The sequence below is a fragment of the Dichotomopilus funicola genome (assembly GCF_033296635.1).
Source record: "Dichotomopilus funicola strain CBS 141.50 unplaced genomic scaffold C8A04scaffold_68, whole genome shotgun sequence".
Classification (NCBI taxonomy): Eukaryota; Fungi; Ascomycota; class Sordariomycetes; order Sordariales; family Chaetomiaceae; genus Dichotomopilus; species Dichotomopilus funicola.
The window spans coordinates 34,285-54,792 of NW_026944089.1; the positions used below are offsets into that span (position 1 = coordinate 34,285).

Consider the following 20,508-nt stretch of genomic DNA (forward strand, 5'->3'; position numbering starts at 1 on the left):
ACCCGACACTTTTTCACACCCGTTCCTTTCGATCAACATCTCAGCATCCCAAAGAAGCACACGACCTCAGCAACAGCAACAGCAACAGCAACCGCAACACCACCAACGAACCAGCAACCCACTCGTACCATGGGTCTCCTCTCCGACCCCACCTCCGCGCTCGTCGTGACCACCAGCCTCGTATCTTTCCTCTCCGGCTTCGGCCTCGGAATCTACGCCCTGCGCGGGTCCATCGTCTCGCCCGAACTTGCCGCCGAGCGCCACGGCAACTTGAACGATCCCGTCGAGAGCGAGGAGTCAGACATTGACGAGGAACAGACACTGCTGGACCATGCGCCGAACTGGTCGAATGGAGTAGACGCGGATCGCAAGCAGGGGCTGAGACAGGGGGCTGGCGCTGCGTCGTCGTCGGGTTTGAAGCCTGGGGTAAAGATTGATACGAATGAAGAGTGTAAATTGGTGTTGGTGGTGAGGACGGATTTGGGGATGAATAAGGGTGCGTTTTCTTCTCTGGCTCTAGTCGCAGCTCTACGGAGCCTACCTACTCTCTCCCCTCTTTTCATTGTTCCACCGACGCTAACTGACCTTTGTCTCTCTTGAATACAGGCAAGATGGCAGCGCAAGCTTCCCACGCGACTCTCGCATGCTACAAGACCCTCCTCCGCGCCGCCCAAACATCCCCACAGTCCTCCGAAGCCCAACTCCTACGCCAGTGGGACCGCCGCGGCCAGGCTAAGGTTGCGGTACAGATCAAGGGCGAGGACGAGTTGCTCGAGCTGATGGGTCGCGCGCGGAGTTTGGGCGTGACGGCGGAGGTCATTACAGATGCCGGGCGGACCCAGATCGCGGCGGGCAGCCGGACGGTGTTGGGCGTAGGGCCGGCGCCTAAGAGTTTGGTGGATCAGATTACGGGTCATTTGAAGCTCTTGTGAGAAGATAGGGAAGGGGATGTCATGTTCTAATATAAGTGTGTGGATTATAGCATCGTGAACGGCATAGCGGTAACTGGGCGGAGGGCAATAGACGGCGTGGCATTTTATATATTAACGGTTTCAATGTGGTTTGTCTTTCGGTGTGCTCCGTGGTACCGCTTTGGTTGCCATGTTACAATCTTCTTTTTGAGGTGCCGCTGTCTTGCGTGGTTCAAGCAACCCAACAATTTGGGAGAGAATGTTGCCCATCGATCCGGTAGGTACCTGGCGGCGGAGGTAGCAACCCTTAAAATGGTTCTATGAGCGGTGTCGGTGAACCCTAGAAGTTGTTTATCGAACCCCGAGTTTGAATCAATTCCAACATCAAAAGAGAGCAGGACTACTGAAGGCACCGTAGCAGGGAATGGGCCACGGAAAGTTAGATACTTGACATCATAAGGGGCAGCCAAAGGCATCTAGGCTATCTCACAGACCGGACCACCCTAGAAACTTGCGCTCCTTCCTGGCAGGCACCATATATGTTCAATTTCCCAAGCACTGTCACCGACCCTCCCAATTGAGCACGACACACCGGTGGATTGGCTCAGCGGCATTGAGAGTAGGTCTGGGCGCGCCACTACCGTCGTAAATCGAAATGGTCCCGGGTTCGATTCCCGGGACCAGCGAAGAAAAAGCCCCCCCGGTGGGCTTTTCGTAACCACCGACCGTTATCCTTCCGGATGGGGATAACGCTCGGTGTTGAGCTTTTTGCATTGTAGATTGTCATTCACTTTTTTATTAAAAGTAGTCGGTCACTCAGGGACAGTACAACTCAACTGCATTAAGGTATTTGTATTTGTCATTCTCGCCCGCTTGAAACACTGCAACTATGACTTGGCAAAGCGTGCCAATGTCGGCCCTAGTTCAGCCTTTCGTTCTTTGTGTCGTTCGTCTTTCTTCTCCTGCATCTCCTTGTACATCTCCTCCGCCTTGAGCCGCTTCTCATCAATGATGTTCTTCTTACGCTGCTTACGCAGGTATTTCTTGAGCGCGCCATTCTTGCCGCGGGCCCTGTTTCGCATCTCCTCGACGACATCCACCGCCGGCGAGTCTAGGTCACGGTCGGCCTTGCGCTGCTCCTCGGACCGCAGATCCAGATTTCCGATGTAGTTGGGATCCAGAGCAATCATCTCCGGCTGGAGCTTGTTGAGCAGGCCCTTGACTTCACCCTCTTGCCGCTGCTTCTTGGTCTCGAAGGGGTTCACTTCCAACGCGTCATAGTTGGCTTCGCCGGCGCCGGGGATGATGAGAGATGAGAACCCCTCGGTGTGCCCTAGGCCGAGAACGTCTTCATACGGACACCACCGAACCCTTTCGATGGCCTGTCCCTCGCCGCCCCACGTCATGTATGGGCTTTGCACCTTTTCTTGCACTGCCCTTTCCTTCGAGAACAGGCCCTTCCAGACTGTTGTTTTGGTCCCCCACCCAACGGCGGTGAGCCCTGTATCAGATATTGCGAGGGATGTCGCTGGCGATCTTGTGAAGTAGCTGGAGACGGCCTCCTTGAAGTTGCGAATATCCCAAATCGCCATCCGGTTGTCCTGTCCCGCTGACACCATGTATCGCCCTTCTCGGTCGACAGCTAGCGATCGTACCGGCCCCCTATGCGCAAGGAGTTTGACAAGGGGTTCTGATGAGTTGGGAGACCATAATGTGACGGTGCCGTTTTGTTGCCCAACATGGAGAATGGCGTTGTGGGGGTTTTGTGTGAGAGAGACGGGTGTTCCGAGCTTGGTCGGGATCTCGGTTACTATTTGGCCGGTCGAGGTGTCTTGGTACTTCAAGTAGCCGTTGATGCTCTTGTGAAACGTTAGTTGCCGTTGCTCAGAAGCAGCTAGCTTTTCGGACACTTACCAACGTCGCTAACAAGAAATGGTACGGGAGGAACTCCATATGTGAGACCTCCACGTGCTTCTTCATGCAGTGGAGCTCGACACCACTCGAGTCATAGATGTAGACGTATTTTTTCTGTGCCACAGCAAAGAATTGGTTGTTATGAAGAAATCGGGCGTCTCGAATCGTCTCACCCAGCTGCAGCTCGCACCCAAGCTTCCCTTCCCGCCAGTCCATCGTCGCGACATGGCCTTTCCTCCCCGCCAGGATCAGATCGCGACCATTTCTGCTGTATTCACACACATACGGACCCAGTCCTTCAAGTTTAAGTTCAAACTTCTTTTGCGCGACATCAATGCCAACCTCCTTCTGGATGTCGTCCTGGCGAACCCGATAGGTGCGTTCGAGTTCGGTCTCGGCTTCGAGGAATCCCGACGTGTTTTCGAGCAAGATCTCAGCCTCCTTCGATTTCAGAGCCGCCGTCTTGTATTTCGTCTCGAGGTTCGTCAGGTTTCGTCGTAGTTTCTTGTCGCGGACGCTCTTGACATCGATTTGGCGACCGCGGCCGTACGCTTTTTGCGCCTGTCGTTGCCGGCGAATGCGTTCCAGCTCCGCCTTGGAACGGAACTCTGTGCGCGCATTCTTAACGGTGAGAGCTCCGTTGGGCTGCGCGACCCTTGTAAGGGGGGCGTCGACGGTATCAATGGTGTCCATCTGGGTTGCTTCAATTGAAGATGGCAGTAAACAGAAGATCGTTTGGATCGAGCAGCCTTCAGCGGCCTGCGTCTGACATTTCTGAGCCGGGCCCGCTAAAAAGTTCAAGGCTGCAGTTCTGATTGGCCGCACAACGCATGTCGTCCGATAAGATATGGCACACAAAGATCGAAAAATGGCAGCGCTGCCCCGCCATGACCCCCCTCCACCATTAGATTTATCTTCCCATCTTGAGGTGTTGGTTGTACATACCTTCTATTTTTCGCCCATTTTCGGTCCCTTTTCCTGGCCTTTCTTACCATAAAAGTGGCGTCTCTACCCTACCGTTTCAAAGCCGGCGGCGACGGGAAAATGCCAGGCGCAGTCGCAGGGAATCACTCCCACCGGGCCACGACCAAGGTGTCGCACAAGGCATTCAAATCCCGGAAATCCACCAAGGGTCAGCTGCGTGATGCCGCAAAAGGTATGACTCACGCCGATTTCAGAAAGCGCTTTGTTCGCGGATAGGCAGTACAAAACAGGGACAAAACGACGAGGACGACGAATTGTTGGTTCTCCTGTTTTACGCAACTGCTAACTCCCTTAATTAGGGCGAATTGCGGGCGAAAAGGGACAGCGCAAAACCCCCCACCAACAAGTTATGTCGAAACTCGACCGTCGAAACCAGGCCAAGCAGCGGCAGCTGGAGAAGGCCCGAGAACATCTGAAGGAGACGTCCGTTTTTGCCGGGAAAGATGGCGCCCCACGACACGTCGCCGTCATCCCCCTTTGCGCCGACACCGATGCCGCGGCCGCCATCCAGAGCCTAAACGGGAGCCTCGACATCGAAGCCGAGGTGCACGATACCTGTTTCCGCGTCCCGGTCGACAGGTTCAAGCAGAAGCTACAGTACATTCCCCTCAAGAGGGATCTCACGGCGTGCCTGGATGCTGCTCGGACGGCCGACTTCATCGTACTTGTGCTCTCTGGGGAAGTCGAGGTCGATGCGCTGGGAGAATTGATTCTCAGGAGCATCGAGAGCCAGGGAATGTCGACGCTCTTCACCACCGTCCAAGGCTTGGACAGGATTGAGGCTGTTAAACAACGGCTCTCTGTGGTGGCTTCGCTTAAGTCGTTCATCACCCACTTCCACCCCGAGCAGGAGAAGATTTACAACCTGGACAACCGACAAGAGTGCTCCAACTTGATGCGGTCATTATGCAGCACCACGCCCAAGGGAGTTCGGTGGAGGGATGAACGGAGCTGGATGCTGGTGGAGGATGTGGAGTGGGCAAGGTCAGGAATGGCGCCGACCGTTTTGACGGGTGTGGTTAGGGGCAAGGGCTTGAATGCCGATCGGTTGGTGCAAGTGGGAGACTGGGGCACATTCCAGATCGAGAGGATTACTGCGGCGCCCCTTGCGACACGGAAAAAGAGGGCGGAAGATGCGATGGAGGACGACAACGCGGAGGAACAAACGCTCCTCGAGCCAACCGACGAGCGCGATGGCCTTGACGACCTTGCGCCTGAAGAAGCGGCCGCTATGGAGGACGACGATGAAGATATGGACGCTGCGACTAATGTGACGACATCTAAGAAGGGTGTTTTGTTAGACGAGCACCACTATTTTTCCGACGACGACCAAGTTCAGGAATTGCAGATGCCGAAGCGGGTGCCGAAGGGGACCTCCAAGTACCAGGCGGCGTGGTTTTTGGATGACGGGGACGTCTCGGATTCCGGTTCCGAGTTGGAGGACGAAGATATGGGCGATGTTGAGGAAGAGGAGGATGATGTGCGACCTGAGGATGGAATGGAGGGACTAGCAGGAGATGCGATGACGGAAGGTGGGCCATCCGAGTACCCCCAATCTGTGGCTTTCATTGAGCCAAACGAGGAGGAGGACGCCATGGCGCTTGAAGCCTTCCGGAAAAACAAGAGGACAGAAGCCGAGGATGACCTGGAGTTCCCGGATGAAATCGAGCTTCACCCTGGCGTCCTAGCCCGGGAGCGGCTCGCCAAGTACCGCGGGTTAAAGAGCCTGAGGTCGAGCCCATGGATGGAGAACGAGGACCGGGCGTATGAGCCGGAAGAGTGGCAGCGGCTACTACGGGTACCCGATTATCAAGGATCTCGGAACCGGTTAGCTCGCGAGGCTCTGGTGGGCGGAGTAGCCCCTGGGACTCGAGTACACGTTTACATCAAGAACGTGCCTGTCTCGATCCAAAAGACGTACGACCCCACCCGACCAATCACCCTCTTCTCACTTCTGCGGCACGAGCAGAAGCGGACAGCCGTCAACGTCCTAATCAACCTCAGCTCGGACCATCCGGTCTCCATCAAGGCTAAGGAAGAGCTCATCGTCCAGTACGGTCCCAGGCGATTCGTAATCAACCCCTTATTCTCCCAAGGCGGTTCCACACCCAACGACGTACACAAATACGCTCGGTACCTACACCCAGGCCAATCAGCCGTCGCGACCTTCATGGGCCCCATCACCTGGGGTTCCATCCCCGTTCTCTTCTTCAAGCGCACCGTCCCCGGCGACCACCACGATGCCATGGAAGGCGAAGACGGCGAACAAGAAGGCCCCGCCCTTCCCCTGACACTCGTGGCAACGGGCACGACGCTCCCGCCCTCCACCACACGCGTGATCGCCAAGCGGGCTATTCTCACGGGTCATCCGTACCACATCCACAAGAAGATTGTCACGATCCGGTACATGTTCTTCAACCGTGAGGATGTGGAGTGGTTCAAGGCACTTCCGTTGTGGACGCGGCGGGGGCGCAGCGGGTACTTCAAGGAAGCACTCGGTACGCATGGGTACTTTAAGGCGACGTTTGATGGGCGGATCAACCCACAGGACTCGATCGGGGTGAGTTTGTATAAGCGGGTGTGGCCTCGGAATGCGAGGCCGTTGGAGGGGTTGTTGCTGGACCCTGCGCTGGTGCCGGCGGTGCAAGAGGGCGGTGATGCGATGGATGCGGATATGGAATAGGCTGGTTCATAGAGATGGTATGGTTGTGTCTTTGGGAAGGGCTTACGACGGGCGTTCAAGGGTCACGAAAAATATATCACTGTTTTGTCTCTGTTTACACCTTGATTTAAACGCAGCATTGGCTGAATATTGCTCCGTTGTGTCACTATACCTGCAGCCTTACCTCGGTCCTTTGATTAGATCGATCACTCAGGGACTTACGCAGTAGTATCTTCCAACCCTTCCAGCCCTTCTGTCGGCTTCGGCCCTCCCACCTCCCTTCTCTGCTCCTCTGCGCCACTCGCTCTCCACGCGCTCAGAATCAGATTCACAATATGCTCAACGCCCACTCCCTTCTTAACCTGTGCAAACACCGTCGGCCCGCCCTCACGCATCTTGCGCGCATCCCGTTCCATCACCCCCAAGTCAGCCCCCACCGCCTCCGCCAGATCCGTCTTATTCACCACCAACAAATCACTCTGCGTGATCCCCGGCCCACCCTTCCGCGGGACCTTGTCACCACCACTGACATCAATGACATAAATAATAAAATCCGCCAGCTCACGCGAGTAGTTCGCCGCGAGGTTATCCCCGCCGGACTCGATCAGTAACAGGTCGGTTGCAAAGCGGGCGTGCAGGTCCTCGAGGGCCGCCAGGTTGGCGGAGATGTCCTCGCGCACGGCGGCGTGTGGGCAGCCGCCGGTTTCGATGGCGCGGATGCGCTCGGTGGGGAGCGCCCGGTGCCGGGTTAGGAACTCGGCGTCTTCGCGCGTGAAGATGTCGTTGGTGACGGCTGCGACGGAGTAGGAGGTGCGTAGGATGCGGGAGAGGGCTAGCATCAGGGCCGTTTTACCGGATCCGACGGGGCTAAGAGGTATGATGGGTTAGTTCCTGCTGGGGAGTTGACAAGCTTGTTTACCGGAGATAGGGGTCGGAAACCGAGAAGAGAAGTGGGGACGGGATGAGCATGTTTATGTTGTACATAGTAAGGGGGTGTGAGGGTTTTGAGGGGTATGAGGTGAGCGAGCAGGGGCAAAATAACCAGGGGAAAGCAAAGGGGGCATACAAGCCCCATACGATGGGACTCCCGTCCTAGAAGATATCAAAGAACATACCCGCCAATTCCAATGGTGAATGCCCGGTCAGCCCAGACACGGCCCTCCACAATGGGCATCTCCCTGCCTAGGTAGCTTCCCGGCCCGTCGAGGATCTCATGGCTGTGGCCGTGTTCGGCGGGGTTGAACTGGTCGTGTGAGTGCGAGTGCGAGTGCACGCCGTCGTGGGAGTGAGTGACACCGGACATTTTGATAGTTCGAAGCTTGTAAATAACAAAAAAGATCACAATATAACCCCTTGATGTCGATGAGTCAAGGCCTGATATTTCCGCAGAGATGTAAAAATCTCAAAATATTTTTTTTCACTGTGTTGATTTTGAAAGCCGCTCAAATCCGACTCCTCCGGTTTCCCAAGGGCATCTCCACAGGAACATAGGAGGGGTCCTTGGGATCCGTTCCCCATTTTGAGGGGCCGTTCCGTGTGGGGGTGATTTTCTTTGCCGTGACATCATCCCGGGTGCCTTTTGGAGGGGTCGAGGGGATAAAGAAAGATAAGAGATGAACAGCAGCTCTCTCTTATCGCACATATTTAGTCTTCTTTTCTCTGTTCCAGAGCCCTCTGTTTAGTTAACCCCTCCAGCCCACATGCCTAGTGACCAAGGATTCTTCAGTTGCCTGCTATGCCGTTCCTTCCTCTTCCCTTAGGATTCATTTCCTAGGCAGCTTCCAAGCTAGACGGCAGTGAACTTAGAGGTGGAAGTAGCGACCCTCCAGTCGCACTTTGTACATGACTCGCCGCCCGAGAGGTGTAAACGCTTTATAGAAAATTCCAGTTTTCTGCTCTTTACTTAGGATCTTTTTTCTTCTCTTCATTCTTCCGGCGTAGCGCATTTTATTGTATGCCGTTTCCCGGATTCCGCATGCATATCCCCCAGAGTTCCCCGCCAAGAAGTGTAGTTGGGCAGACGCCAAACACCGTTTCAAGCCTCCCTTTTCGCGCCCCAATCGCCCCCTGGAATAACCGCAAACCCACTGCGTATCGCTCTCTGACCCCTTTCTTGGCAGGCTTGTCAGGTGGCATGCTCGTGCCTCTTGGAGGCGGGAGGGCGCCAGAGTGGGTAAAAAATGTGCTCATTCGTGCTCCAGCACACACCAATGGTTGGCTTGCATGTCTCCTCTCCATCTACCGTTCCCAACTTGATGCGTTCGGAATGAACCGCCAGGGGTTTTGAGTTCGTTCACACTACAAACGACCAACCAAGCGGCTCCGCGGAGAGGATTTCTTCCTGTATAAATCGAATGGAATGCGCACATTTCGCTGACGGGGTGCATCTCGGCGCGTCTACTAAACTCCGAGCGCTGCCAATGCACACCTGCTCCCCGTTGCGCGCGTTTGCTGCAGGGTAAGACAGGGGCGAAGATTTTGTCTGTGATGGCCATCGTCGCCGCCGCTGGGTGCCATACATTCCTGGAAAACACCCGCTTCGGTGCCGCGGGCGAGGTGCTTCCGTTGGTGATGCTTCGGGGTTGGGTGGTGATTCGTGATGCCCCTTGTGACTCCCTTCGAAGGGACGTCGAGTCCGAACCACCTCGGAAAAGAAAAGGAGGAGGAGACAAGACGGTTGCCTCGAGGTTTGTGATGAGTAGAAATAGTGAACAGTTTGCCTGTTCTGAGATCTCCATTGTTCCCTCGTCTTCATCCCAAGATCAACATCCTTTGTGGGCTGTTGAGAGGAACAACAATTCCTTTGTTTACACCCCTGAATTCTCTTCTCGCCCACATCGAGAAATTCCATTTAGAAGAGCTTTTTCTTCCCACAACCACAACTTCCCCTCGCCAACAACCTACAAAAACCAATTCGCAACTCCAAACCCAATATCAACACCATCAAGATGATCTCCACAACCCTGAGCACCAGGCTCTTCACAAAAGCCCTCGCCCTCCTCTTGCTCATCACCCCGACCCTCGCCGGCGTGATCCCCTCCACCCGGTCCGCGAGCACCCCCGGCGATGATGAACCCCTCCCCCGCAACCCGCGGCGCATAGGCTTCCTCCTCCCGCGCTCCTTCGACGTCATCGACGTCTTCGGACCCCTCGACATCCTCCAAGCCGTCTCCCGCAAAACCCACCTCGAGCTCGTCCTCCTAGCCCGCACCCTCGACCCCGTCGACACCGCCCCCGTCAGCGCCGGCATGAACCCCTTCAACTCCACCTTCTTCCCCCGCATCGTGCCCACCCACACCTACGCCGACAAGCCCCAACTCGACGTCCTCTTCGTCCCTGGCGGCGCGGCGGCGCGGAACCCTGACCTGGAGCCGGAGTTTGAGTATCTTCGTGAGGTGTTCCCGGAGCTGCAGTATTTTGTGACGATTTGCACTGGGGCCGGGATTGCGGCGCAGGCGGGCGTGTTGGATGGACATCGGGCGACGACGAATAAGGCGGCTTGGACGAGTATGACGCCTAAGGGACCGAATGTGAAGTGGTATGTTTCTCTCTTTTCTGAAATCGTGGCCGTGATTGGCAAAAATGAACTTGAAAGAGACACTAACTTTCTCGTCACAGGGTCTCCCCCGCCCGCTGGGTCGAAGACGGCAAAGTCTGGTCCTCCTCAGGTGTATGTTCTCCCTTTTCCCTTCTCCCTCCCCCCTATCCCCTGCCCCCCTTTCCTCCCCCCCCAAATCCCACTTCCAACACCCAAAATACTAACCCAAACAACAGGTCACCGCCGGAATGGACCTCACCTTTGAATTTGTCCGGCAAAAGTACGACGACGGCGAGAACCTCGTCAAGACCATTTCCGGCAGCATCGAACACACTGTCATCACTGATTGGCGGGACGATCCGTGGGCGGCGTATTATAACGTCCCTGTCACGAACTAGGGGGATTTTTCTTTTCCGAAAAGGGCGACTTATTGAGTTGGGGTTTCTCCCGAAGAATGGAGTTCTGGTCGTGGATCGGATCTGGCTTGGACACCGGGGAAGTTAGGTCTGGCATCCTATTTTAGCTGCGACGGGACAAGGAATCGGGGCTCAGAATAGAGTTCTGATGATGATTTGAGTGGCCAAATCACGACAGGTTCTTAACAACCTATTTTGCTCTACACTGTGCTCCACTCGTATGCTGTCCGTGATATGACGTGGGATCGGAGTAAAAGCTTAACGGGGCCCGGATTATACTCGAGTCGAGATATTGGCCAGTTTAAACCTGAATTTTGGTCCACAAACGTTAAAACATGTAGAAAGTTTACACCTTCAATGTGATGGAATAGCAAGGTTGAATTCTGTCACAAAAACAGGCCCATGTGCTGATAGTTATTGGCAACGTCTAATAGCCATTTATCAGATATTAAATAACATAACTCTAGAAATACAACAGCGAACTCGCACAGCTACGACAAGATCTCTTCTCTCAGCTAGTCCCGTCCAAAGCTAGACCTCTCACCCTCTCCCTACTCACATCCCAGTGTAATCCCTCTTGACCCTTACAGCCATCTACTTTCCATCCCTTCCCTTCCAATAATACCCCCGGCCCTACTCCTCTCTCCTCCCATCCACACTCCCACTAGCACTCGTCACAGAACTCCCAGCCCTCTTCTCCTCCGGAATCTTCAACGCCGAAAACACCCCCTCCCACGAATCCACATTGACATGCGCAAACCCTCTCCCCTCCGCCTTCTGCTCGCGGTACCACTCCTTCGTCGGTAGGTACGAGTAGTCCATGTGCGTTGTCGAGATCCCGGTCCCACCTGCGCCAATCCCGTCTCCTGGCCAGGTCCGGGAGAGGTTGTCCCCGTTGGCGCGGGCGAGTCGGGCTGCTTCGTACAGTCGGTTGGTACAGCGGGACCGGACGGCTGTGGAGCGGTCTCGGGTGTGGCCGCGTGGCGGGTGGAAGATGATGCGGGTGTTTTCGTCTTCGTCATCGCCTTCGGCTGCTTCCTCCATGTTGATGTCGGAAGCGCCGTGGCCGCCGTGGGAAGTAGGGTCGTTTCCATCGCCCATCTCGGTGACTGAGTCGATGTCCATCGGTACACCTTGATCTTGCTCGACAAACAGGGAATCGGAGTTGCTTGCCACGTCAGGTGAGCGTGGGATGGAGGGGCGGTAGGATGGTTTAATACTGGATTGCTGTGGATCGGGGACGCTGGGGGGTTCCGGTGAAGGGTCGAATGGTGGGCCGAGCTCGATTTTCTTCCAGCCCTTCGATCCCATGACGTGATCTGGGGCCGGGAGGAAGTGGTGGAGATCACTAAGCAAGGCTTCCAGGAACTGCAGAGTCACATCAATGGGATTGCCGGCATCACACTCGGCCGGCCAGTCCCAGCCGCCGTACCAAGCCTGGTCCAGCCATGTACCGGGATTCTTCTCATCGCTGTGGTAGCGGACGTGCTGAAGCAGCTGGCGTTGCATGTAAATGAGGTCCTTCTCAGCCGGGCCTTTTCCATTGGGAAAACGAGTCCTAGCCGTGGGGTCCCAGATGATGACCTCGCATCGTGAGTAGGGCCTCCTATGTGGGTTGACCGGTCGGTAGATCCCGATCCAGGGGTGGCGCTGAGGCGTTGTCTTGGGCGATCCGGGTTCTGGCGAGTCCCAATCTCTATCGTTAATCGTATAAAAGAACCCTGCGTAGGTGTTGTAGCCGGGGGGTGACTTTGGGCCACCGGGATCTCGAGGACGGCCGCCGAAGGGGAAGGTGAACTTGAACCAGTCTAGAATCCTCGAGTATCTCCTCGTGAAATCGCCAAAGTGATCGGCCATCTCAGAGTCCGACCATGAGATGGGGAACTTGAACAAGTTCCATTGGTACCTGTTGCCGTCGAGACGGCTCAGACGATCCAGGTAACCCTCAAATGCTTGGCTTTCCTCCTTCCAGATGAGTTCGCTTCGGAAAACCCATTGTCCATCTTGATTGAAGTCGGCCCTGCCATGTCCATCTGGCGGCCCCTGTACCGCGAAGTCTCCCGCTTTGCCGTTTCCCTCCGACGCCCCGACCTGGTCGTTTCTCTCTTGGAGAACCTCCAAGACAGCATCGGGGTCATTGAGCGTGACCGTGGTGTATTTGGGAATGCGGACACGCCGCTCACCTCTCCTGCACCCATGTTGGCTAATCGTCCGGTTCGAACCGATGACGTGGAACTTGCGGAACTGGTCAGCCCGCAACGTCGCCCACCAGCCAAACCAGTTGACCAGGCTCTGCTCGTCGTTGGGGTCGATAGATGGGTCGGCATATACGAGCGTGCTGTTGTCCTCGTCGTGCGCAAAGGGGCCAGCTTCCATTATGCGGGTGACATGTAGGTCCAGAGCCAATTCGGCGATTCTGTATCTGTTACTGCAGTCCTCCATAGTAAGCCCGCGGAGGTTGGCCTCAGTCTTGAGCAGCTTTGAGTCGCCCCCCGCCGTCGCCTGTAATTCCTGGCGTGCATCTGCTCTCTCCTCCGCCAGCTCGGCTAGGTATTCGTGGATGTTGTAAGCCGTGATCAGGCGGTAGTAAAACTTCCCAACCCATTTATCCATGAACCACCGGAGAAACTCGAGCGAGCGCTGCGGCTCAGAAACGAAAAAGCTCGGCGCGAGGAAAATAGCCGTCCGGTACGGGAACAGTCGCGTGAGCCGCGTGTCTCCTGGAGGCTCTAGGCGCCCGGGCTCCGGAATGGATGGATAGAGCGGTAGGCCATGGACGGGCTCTGTGATACACCAGTATTCGTCGTTCCGAGTCAGGAGAAATTTTGAGAGACCCGGTATGCGGCGCATGTTCCACGCCAACAGTTCGTGAATTATCACCACGCCGGGCGTCGTCTCAACTTGGGAGCGGAATGCGTTCCACCCCCCATTCCTGGAGCTTGTGAAGACCCGACACTTCGGATTCCGGGCTCGGAGCCAGTGGAAAACAGCCTGGCTGATCTCCCTCCTCGAATCTGGGATGGCCAAGAAAAAAGAATGCTCCTCGGCAGGCTCTTTCCGCGTGGTTACCGGAAGGATCTTTTCGTACTCAAACCCAAAAAGTTGCTTGAACACCGAATCTCGCGGCGGATATTCGGCGCTGTCTTGAATCCCTCCCTTTACTTGCGCTAGCAATGGTTGGGGCGCCGGCGCTGGCCCGAGAGGCGGCAATATCAGCCTGGGTTCATCGAGGGAAGAGAAGATGTAGTATCCTAGTGCAGCTTCAGAAGGGCTGGCCGGGACGACGTTGGGTAGGATAGTTTTCCACTCATCGCTCTTTGTCGGGTAAAGCAAGATGCTGTACTCAGAATCACCATGATACAAGGCAAGCATACCCGCGGCTAAGTTCTCAGCCATCGTATCAAAGGAATTCCCATCTGTTTTGGGGATTATCATCCCGCTCGCCAGCCGCTCCTGGATTAGGGGTTGTAATTGGCCGTAGGTTGCGCCCGAAAAACAAGTGTGTCCAAATTCCAGGCTCTCTTTGGCTAGGAATGTCGATAGCCATTCGCGCTGCCCCGGTGCGCTCTGGGGAAGCTTGCAGAACGTTGCTTCGAGGCTGAGCCGGCCACAAACCAACTTCTTGTCTGAATTCTGGCTCCCCTGGGCCCGCAATGCCCAACCCTCCATCTCCAAGCTTGGCCGCTGGCGGACAGGAGGGCTATCGATGTCCATCTGTTCGGGCTCTTCAACAAAATCGCGTTGATCTACGTCGACCAAGAAACGGACAGACTTTCGCCTTTTTGCTTGAGGGGCTCCATCTTCACCCACGAGCGTCGATCTTGCGCTGGAAAGAGCGGATGGTCGTGGCTGAGGGGGTCCAAGGGGCGAGGGTAGCTCTTGTTGAGGAGACTGTACTACCGTAGGGCTTGCGGCTGAACCGCGCGAGCTTCGCCGGTTGATGGTTTGCTTGCTTCGGAGATCCAGTAGGTCTAGCTGAGAAATATCGGGAGCCATGTCTTCTTTACCACGGCTTCGTAACTCTGCCTAAATCGTTGCGTTAGCGATCATATACTTATTTCTTTAGCACCGGTGGGCGTGATTTGTAATCCACTCTGGATGGACTTTCTTTCAACTCACCAATCTACGTGTACGGTGTTTCTCAAAGAGCTTCGGCTCCCTGCTGGTGTCCGCCATGGCGATGGCAAGGTTCGGCCGAGACTTAGTTTGCTTCCCGCCGGTGAAAATATTCCCGGCTGGCTGTATTGTGCTTTTCTTGGCCGTGAGAGCTCTACGGTTCTCAGGGGCGGGCTTCGGCCCAGATTCAGGCACTCTCTTTGAATTAGAAGTTGATGGCCCGGGTATTGATTTTGATAGCGAATCGATGCTTGTTTTGCTTGTTCTCCTCCCTGTCCCCTGATAACCGGTGGGTTGGGTGGCCGCCGTTTGCTGCGCTCGATTAACAGCCCTAATCTGGGGCGGCTCTGTTGGTTCTTTGCCTCGCGCCCCCAAAGGGGGCGGTAGCCTTGCAGACCCAGGCCCAATTGATTGACTGCCAACAGCTGGCGCAGTGGCCGGGGTGGCTGCATATTTCTCAGATCCCGCGATCTCGGTTGTGTTTTCCTCCTCCGCTTCGTCGCTCGACTCGTCGTCGATGGGTTTTGTTAGCGGCAAGCCCAGCTTTCGTCGCTTTCGATTCCGGCGACGATGGCGGGCATTGTGCTGTTTTTCTGCCTCCACTTGGGCGTCCCGGTGTTTTTTGACCCATGCATCCTGGAACTCGGGCGTCGCATAGCTCTTTTTATCTTCTTCCCAATTCGCTTTTAGGGCAGGACCTAGGCCCGCCTCGGGCTCCCAGGTGCTCTCATGTAGTGGGAAATCCGTCCATTCTACGAGGTAAAACATATTGTGATTGTTATCCTCCCACTCGGCCCGAATATTCTCTACGACATATTCCTTGTTGGGGTCCTCATCTTTGACCGTGGACGTCAAGGATATATCGTCGTCGCTCACCTCCCCATCTACAGGGGAGGCTTCATTTGAGGCGCGTGGGTTGAATCTGAACATGACGGCGGGTTGGTTGTCTGGATTAAACGAATGTCGTGTATTTTAGACCGGAGTAGCGGATGACCGAATTCAAAAGAAGAAGAAAGTTTCAAGTTCAGGAGCCTATTTTGAGCGAGGGGTAGTGCATCAACGGACCGTGGGTGACGGGTCCGGATAGTCACTGTTTGTCGTTCGGGTGGTCGATATTGTGCTGTGGTCCAATAAACTTAGGTTGGTAGACAATTCAATTGGTCGACGTCTCTCAAAGACATGGGCCTACACGTGTGACCCACGATAATATCTTGGGCGGTTTGATCATTCCGCCTGGTTGTCAAGTTGAGAAATTCAAATGGTCGAATAAGCTCCACAGCTCAGGTTCAACTCCCGACCTCTGAAAGTGATGTCTCTCGGCTCACGGGGTTCTGATCTGTGGTGTACTTCAGTACGCTGTCCTGGACAACACAACAAATGGATCGAATTGTAATGGAAGCTAGGTTGGGGAATTCGGGGTTTCATAAATAACAAGAGAGGCCTGGTCCTTCCCGACTGCAGATTAACGACTGTTTAGCGCATGGGAAACAACCAATCAGAAACTTGCAGCCCAGTGTTTGAAAACTACCAAATTACGGTGAAGAACGCCTCGTGCCCTGGAAAAGTGAGGTAACTTTCGTTTTCCATCTCTTCTAGCTAGGTTGTAAATCACGTAGAGAAGTCCTAATACACCTAGATAAATTCTCCCTTGTACTATCTGTATTGCCATCCGTTGCACGCTTCTAGTGTCCATTTTTGGTTGGTTGGCAACCGCTTTCGGCCGAGTTGAAGGGAGAGAGAGGCCCGGAAGGCCCCACTCCCTGGTACTGTCCCTCGCACCGCCACTCGTCGTCAGCTGCAGCAACTCCTTGAACCAACGACCCACCTCCCGAGCCGCACCGACCATTCTCCTGTCTCTCCTGACATCAACCAGCCTGCACAAAGCACAAACACATCACCATTTCACGGGACTATCCGGCTTCATATCACGCATAAATTCCCACTGCAGCCATGGCTAACGACGAGTACGATGTAAGCCACCTTATTTTCTTGCTAGCCCCTGCCCTGCGGCCTTGCTGCGTAGTACCGTTTGCGCTAACTCGAGATGTTGGAATAGTTCCTGTTCAAAGGTGCCTAGCCCCGACCCAACATGCGATGCGCCCTCCTCCCTCACCCTATTCCCTCCCTCTCCCTTCCCAACGCCGATTGCGCGGAACCCATCAACTAACAGAACGACTATCTTCTCCTCACTATAGTGGTCCTTATCGGCGACTCGGGCGTCGGCAAGTCCAACTTGCTTAGTCGATTCACGCGCAATGAATTCAACCTAGATTCCAAGTCGACCATCGGCGTCGAGTTTGCTACTAGGTCCATCCAGATCGACAGCAAGACGATCAAGGCGCAGATCTGGGATACAGCGGGACAGGAGCGGTACCGCGCCATCACCTCGGCGTACTACCGTGGTGCCGTTGGTGCGTTGCTCGTCTACGACATCAGCAAGAGCCTCTCGTTTGAGAACGTGACGCGGTGGCTGAAGGAACTCCGGGACCATGCGGATAGCAACATTGTCATCATGCTCGTGGGCAACAAGACCGATCAGCGGCACCTGCGTGCCGTGCCGACGGACGATGGCAAGAACTTTGCGAGTACGTGTCGCCTCTCCCGGTGCCCGTGCTGCGCCGCTAGGGCGCACGGCGGCTGGCACCATAAATACTGGTTTGAAACAGAGGCTGACAGATTTCAATCATCAGGCGAGAATGGGCTTTCCTTCATCGAGACCTCGGCCCTCGAAGCGACGAACGTCGACCTCGCTTTCCAAAACATCCTGACTTGTACGACCCCCCTCACCCCACCCCCCACTTTTCCTTGGTGATACCTTCATCTCCCTTGCGACTCAACTAACGTCACGTGCCCATCACAGCCATCTACCAGATCGTGTCGAGCAAGAGCCTGGCGGAGGAGGGCGCGGACGTGGGCAAGAAGTTTGACCCGAGGGAAGGCAATAACATTTCACTTAGCCAAGAGGGGGCAAAGGAGGAGCAGAAGGGCTGCTGTTGATACCCAGAGTCCGGCACGATTACACGGCGTCACTTTATGTCTGATATGAAACTTGGGGGCAACTTCTTGGGGCCATGGGGGACACGGATCTGCTGCACCTTTGGGACGCGTTCGGGGTGGTGAATTTTGAGGGGATTGATAACGCTACTTTTTTTCTTTATTTTTCTGTCCATGTCTTTTATTTTTCTGTGTCTTGTTGTCCGTGCGGGTTGCCAGGACTTTCGCATTGGGCTTTCGAATCCTCATGATGTACGGATTCCAAAGCGACTAGTCCGAATAGACCTGGGGTAATTACCTCATATTTAGACGTAGCATGATACGAGGGGACCGAGCTCCCATCGACGAGAACCATCCCCCAAGTGGAATGCGCCATGTTCGACACAACCTACAGGGCTCCATGCTGCCGGAAGGGCTGTCGCCTAGAGTGATACGAGGCTGCCTGGGTTACTGACGTTCGTTCAGGTTACGAATACTTCGGAGTGGTTTTTGCATCAGTGTCCTTCCCCACGGCCGCGATGGCACCAATGGTCACCCAACACCTTCTCAATTTGTCGGATTTTTCCTCGTTCTGATTACTACGTAAATAGGTAGTTCACATAGGAATGTTTCAGGTTCAGGAAGTGGGTGGGTGACCGCCTGCTGGAAACGGAAGGGTGCGATAAGGCTTATCGATAAGCGGAGCGGTCCAGCCATTCGCAACTTTTTTTTGTTCGGCCTTGAACCTGCGTCGCGATGGGTACCATCTTCAATCTGCGGCCCCGCCAAGCAACATTCCCTTCGACGAGTCTACCCCTAAACCACACACGGGAAAACACTAACCAGAAAGATGGCGGCGGTATACAAGTCTTTGTCGAAGAATTCCTCCAAGGCGGAACGGAAAACAGAAGCCAATGGCACTGTGGAGAGGAAAAACAAGCAGAGGGTCTTGATCCTCTCATCTCGAGGCGTCACCTACAGGTACGCACGGGATGCATTTATTCCCGCGTTGGCGCATTCATGGCTAACTTGTCTTGGGATTGTAGGCATCGGCATCTTCTCAATGACCTGGCTTCGATGCTTCCCCACGGGCGGAAAGACGTCAAGTTCGATTCTAAATCCAAGCTGTACCAGCTGAACGAGTTGGCTGAGCTCTACAACTGCAACAACGTGTTGTTCTTCGAGGCGAGGAAAGGGAAGGATCTATACATGTGGTTTAGCAAGGTGCCCAATGGGCCGACGATCAAGTTCCACGCTCAAAATTGTGAGTCCCCAACCCGCTGCTGACGCCCAAGATGCGCGGGGCCCGGAACTAACCCCGACGACTTGCAGTGCACACAATGGAGGAGTTGCACTTCACAGGAAACTGCCTTAAGGGCTCAAGGCCTATTCTCTCTTTCGACGGCGCTTTCGACTCCGAACCGCATCTCCGCGTCATCAAGGAGGTCTTCCTCCACATCTTTGGGGTGCCGCAGGGCGCGCGCAAGTCCAAGCCGTTCATCGACCATGTCATGGGTTTCAGCGTGGCCGACGGGAAGATCTGGGTGCGCAACTACGAGGTCCGGGAAGTTGAGAAGGTCAAGGGGGACGACAACAACGACGAAGACGAGGGCAGTGGCAAGGCGCGCAACAAGAGTCGAGTCGGCGACAAGGACACAGACGTCAGCCTGGTGGAGATTGGGCCGCGGTTCGTGTTGACGCCGATTGTGATACAGGAAGGTGCGTTCGGCGGGCCGATTATCTACGAGAACAAGCGGTTCATTTCTCCGAACCAGGTGCGTGCCGACCTGCGGCGGGCGAAGGCTGGGCGGCATGTGGCCCGTATGGAGCAACAGAGGGACACGCTGGCGCGGAGGAGGAACCTAGGGCTTGAGGACGGGCAGCAGAAGGATCACAGTGGATTAGATACCCGGGAGCTGTTTGCGTAGATCTGTGTAATGTAATTTTTTGGGCGTTTGGGCAAGGTGCAACGCTGGATTCTGGGTTCGCTACGTTGTGGTTTGACCTGCAAGGCATTTGAGGGGATGTCCGGAGGTTTCTTCTGAACTTTCGATCGAAACGACCCATCGCTTCCCGCCTTTTGACCCATTCTGCGACATTATCAACTCCATCAAAAATGGGTGGATGATGAGCAAGTTGCTGTGTTTAAATGAGAAGTTTTGCACCTTTTTTACATACACTAGTACTAACTATGTACATGGTACATACACCTGTCTTCCCTTGGTGCCGCTGAACCCTGCCGATCGTGTGCCTGGCGGTCCGGCAGGCAAGAAGCCAAGGAAACTCGGCCCGCCAACCATGTCCATTGATAGCCAGGGGCTGGTGAGCATCATGTCATTTCCGGCCTATCTCACGTGTCCAGCCAAAGTCAACAAAACACCGCGCACTTCCCGTCATTGCTCACAACTTCGACTTCCTACCACTCTCGTGCTTTTCGTTCATTTCACCGTTGGATGGAGTGAACCGCTCGGCGTCCGGCCCTTCTTGAATCTATTTTACCACCCAACATAGCTGACGAAGAGCGAGAACACCACACTCGCCTCCCGCCATGGCAGATACGCCTCCTGGCTTGAGCCGCAATAGTCGGCGCGCGGCCACCCACCAAGTCGCTTCCAGCTGTGGAATTGACAGCAGCAACTTTTCAGCTTCAATCTATGGTTCCAAGGAACACACCATCACTTACACTAACACCAACACTAAGACCACTCCTTTTGATAGCCCCAACGCCGGGGTTGATAAGGAGTAGGTATAGTGTTGGTCCTGGCCTAGGCCAGTAGATTTTCTGGAGCTTGAGACGTGAATCTCTTCGAGACTCAGTGTCTTAACCACCGTTTTCTTTTTTTCCTGGTGTTGTTGCTGTGAGGTTGCTTGCCATCAGCCCTGAGTTGACTACTTCGGTCAAGTCTAGCAAGTACATTTAATAAGGGGGGGGGGTTGTGTTGGCCAGCCTAAACTTGCTCATCTCGTCCTCGATTCTGTTGGGCTTTTGTAAAA

The 20,508-nt window shown here is 54.9% G+C and overlaps 7 protein-coding genes across 7 annotated transcripts; 4 read left to right on the plus strand and 3 right to left on the minus strand.

Annotated features, from left to right (window-relative positions):
• Window positions 1-129: 129 nt before the first annotated feature.
• On the plus strand, window positions 130-932 carry C8A04DRAFT_39513 (peptidyl-tRNA hydrolase PTH2-domain-containing protein; the record flags this gene model as incomplete). Its single annotated transcript, XM_062784617.1, has 2 exons — window positions 130-496; window positions 607-932. The coding sequence occupies 2 exons, from the start codon at window positions 130-132 to the stop codon at window positions 930-932; spliced, it is 693 nt and encodes a 230-aa protein (XP_062634250.1).
• Window positions 933-1,798: 866 nt separating this feature from the next.
• On the minus strand, window positions 1,799-3,518 carry C8A04DRAFT_14555 (WD40-repeat-containing domain protein; the record flags this gene model as incomplete). Its single annotated transcript, XM_062778146.1, has 2 exons — window positions 1,799-2,770; window positions 2,826-3,518. The coding sequence occupies 2 exons, from the start codon at window positions 3,516-3,518 to the stop codon at window positions 1,799-1,801; spliced, it is 1,665 nt and encodes a 554-aa protein (XP_062634251.1).
• Window positions 3,519-3,869: 351 nt separating this feature from the next.
• On the plus strand, window positions 3,870-6,492 carry C8A04DRAFT_39515 (uncharacterized protein; the record flags this gene model as incomplete). Its single annotated transcript, XM_062784618.1, has 2 exons — window positions 3,870-3,981; window positions 4,109-6,492. The coding sequence occupies 2 exons, from the start codon at window positions 3,870-3,872 to the stop codon at window positions 6,490-6,492; spliced, it is 2,496 nt and encodes an 831-aa protein (XP_062634252.1).
• Window positions 6,493-6,689: 197 nt separating this feature from the next.
• Window positions 6,690-7,774, minus strand: C8A04DRAFT_39516 (CobW/HypB/UreG, nucleotide-binding domain-containing protein; the record flags this gene model as incomplete). Its single annotated transcript, XM_062784619.1, has 2 exons — window positions 6,690-7,338; window positions 7,587-7,774. The coding sequence occupies 2 exons, from the start codon at window positions 7,772-7,774 to the stop codon at window positions 6,690-6,692; spliced, it is 837 nt and encodes a 278-aa protein (XP_062634253.1).
• A 1,645-nt stretch (window positions 7,775-9,419) lies between these two features.
• Window positions 9,420-10,407, plus strand: C8A04DRAFT_31543 (class I glutamine amidotransferase-like protein; the record flags this gene model as incomplete). The annotated part of the gene is made up of 3 exons (XM_062781786.1): window positions 9,420-10,009; window positions 10,090-10,141; window positions 10,246-10,407. 3 exons carry the CDS (start codon window positions 9,420-9,422, stop codon window positions 10,405-10,407), a joined length of 804 nt encoding a protein of 267 aa, XP_062634254.1.
• Window positions 10,408-11,058: 651 nt separating this feature from the next.
• Window positions 11,059-15,471, minus strand: C8A04DRAFT_31544 (uncharacterized protein; the record flags this gene model as incomplete). The annotated part of the gene is made up of 2 exons (XM_062781787.1): window positions 11,059-14,451; window positions 14,545-15,471. 2 exons carry the CDS (start codon window positions 15,469-15,471, stop codon window positions 11,059-11,061), a joined length of 4,320 nt encoding a protein of 1,439 aa, XP_062634255.1.
• A 1,020-nt stretch (window positions 15,472-16,491) lies between these two features.
• C8A04DRAFT_39519 (ribosome biogenesis protein BRX1) lies at window positions 16,492-19,442 on the plus strand (the record flags this gene model as incomplete). The annotated part of the gene is made up of 7 exons (XM_062784620.1): window positions 16,492-16,512; window positions 16,712-17,126; window positions 17,232-17,312; window positions 17,402-17,451; window positions 18,365-18,495; window positions 18,561-18,778; window positions 18,847-19,442. 7 exons carry the CDS (start codon window positions 16,492-16,494, stop codon window positions 19,440-19,442), a joined length of 1,512 nt encoding a protein of 503 aa, XP_062634256.1.
• Between the last annotated feature and the right edge of the window lie 1,066 nt (window positions 19,443-20,508).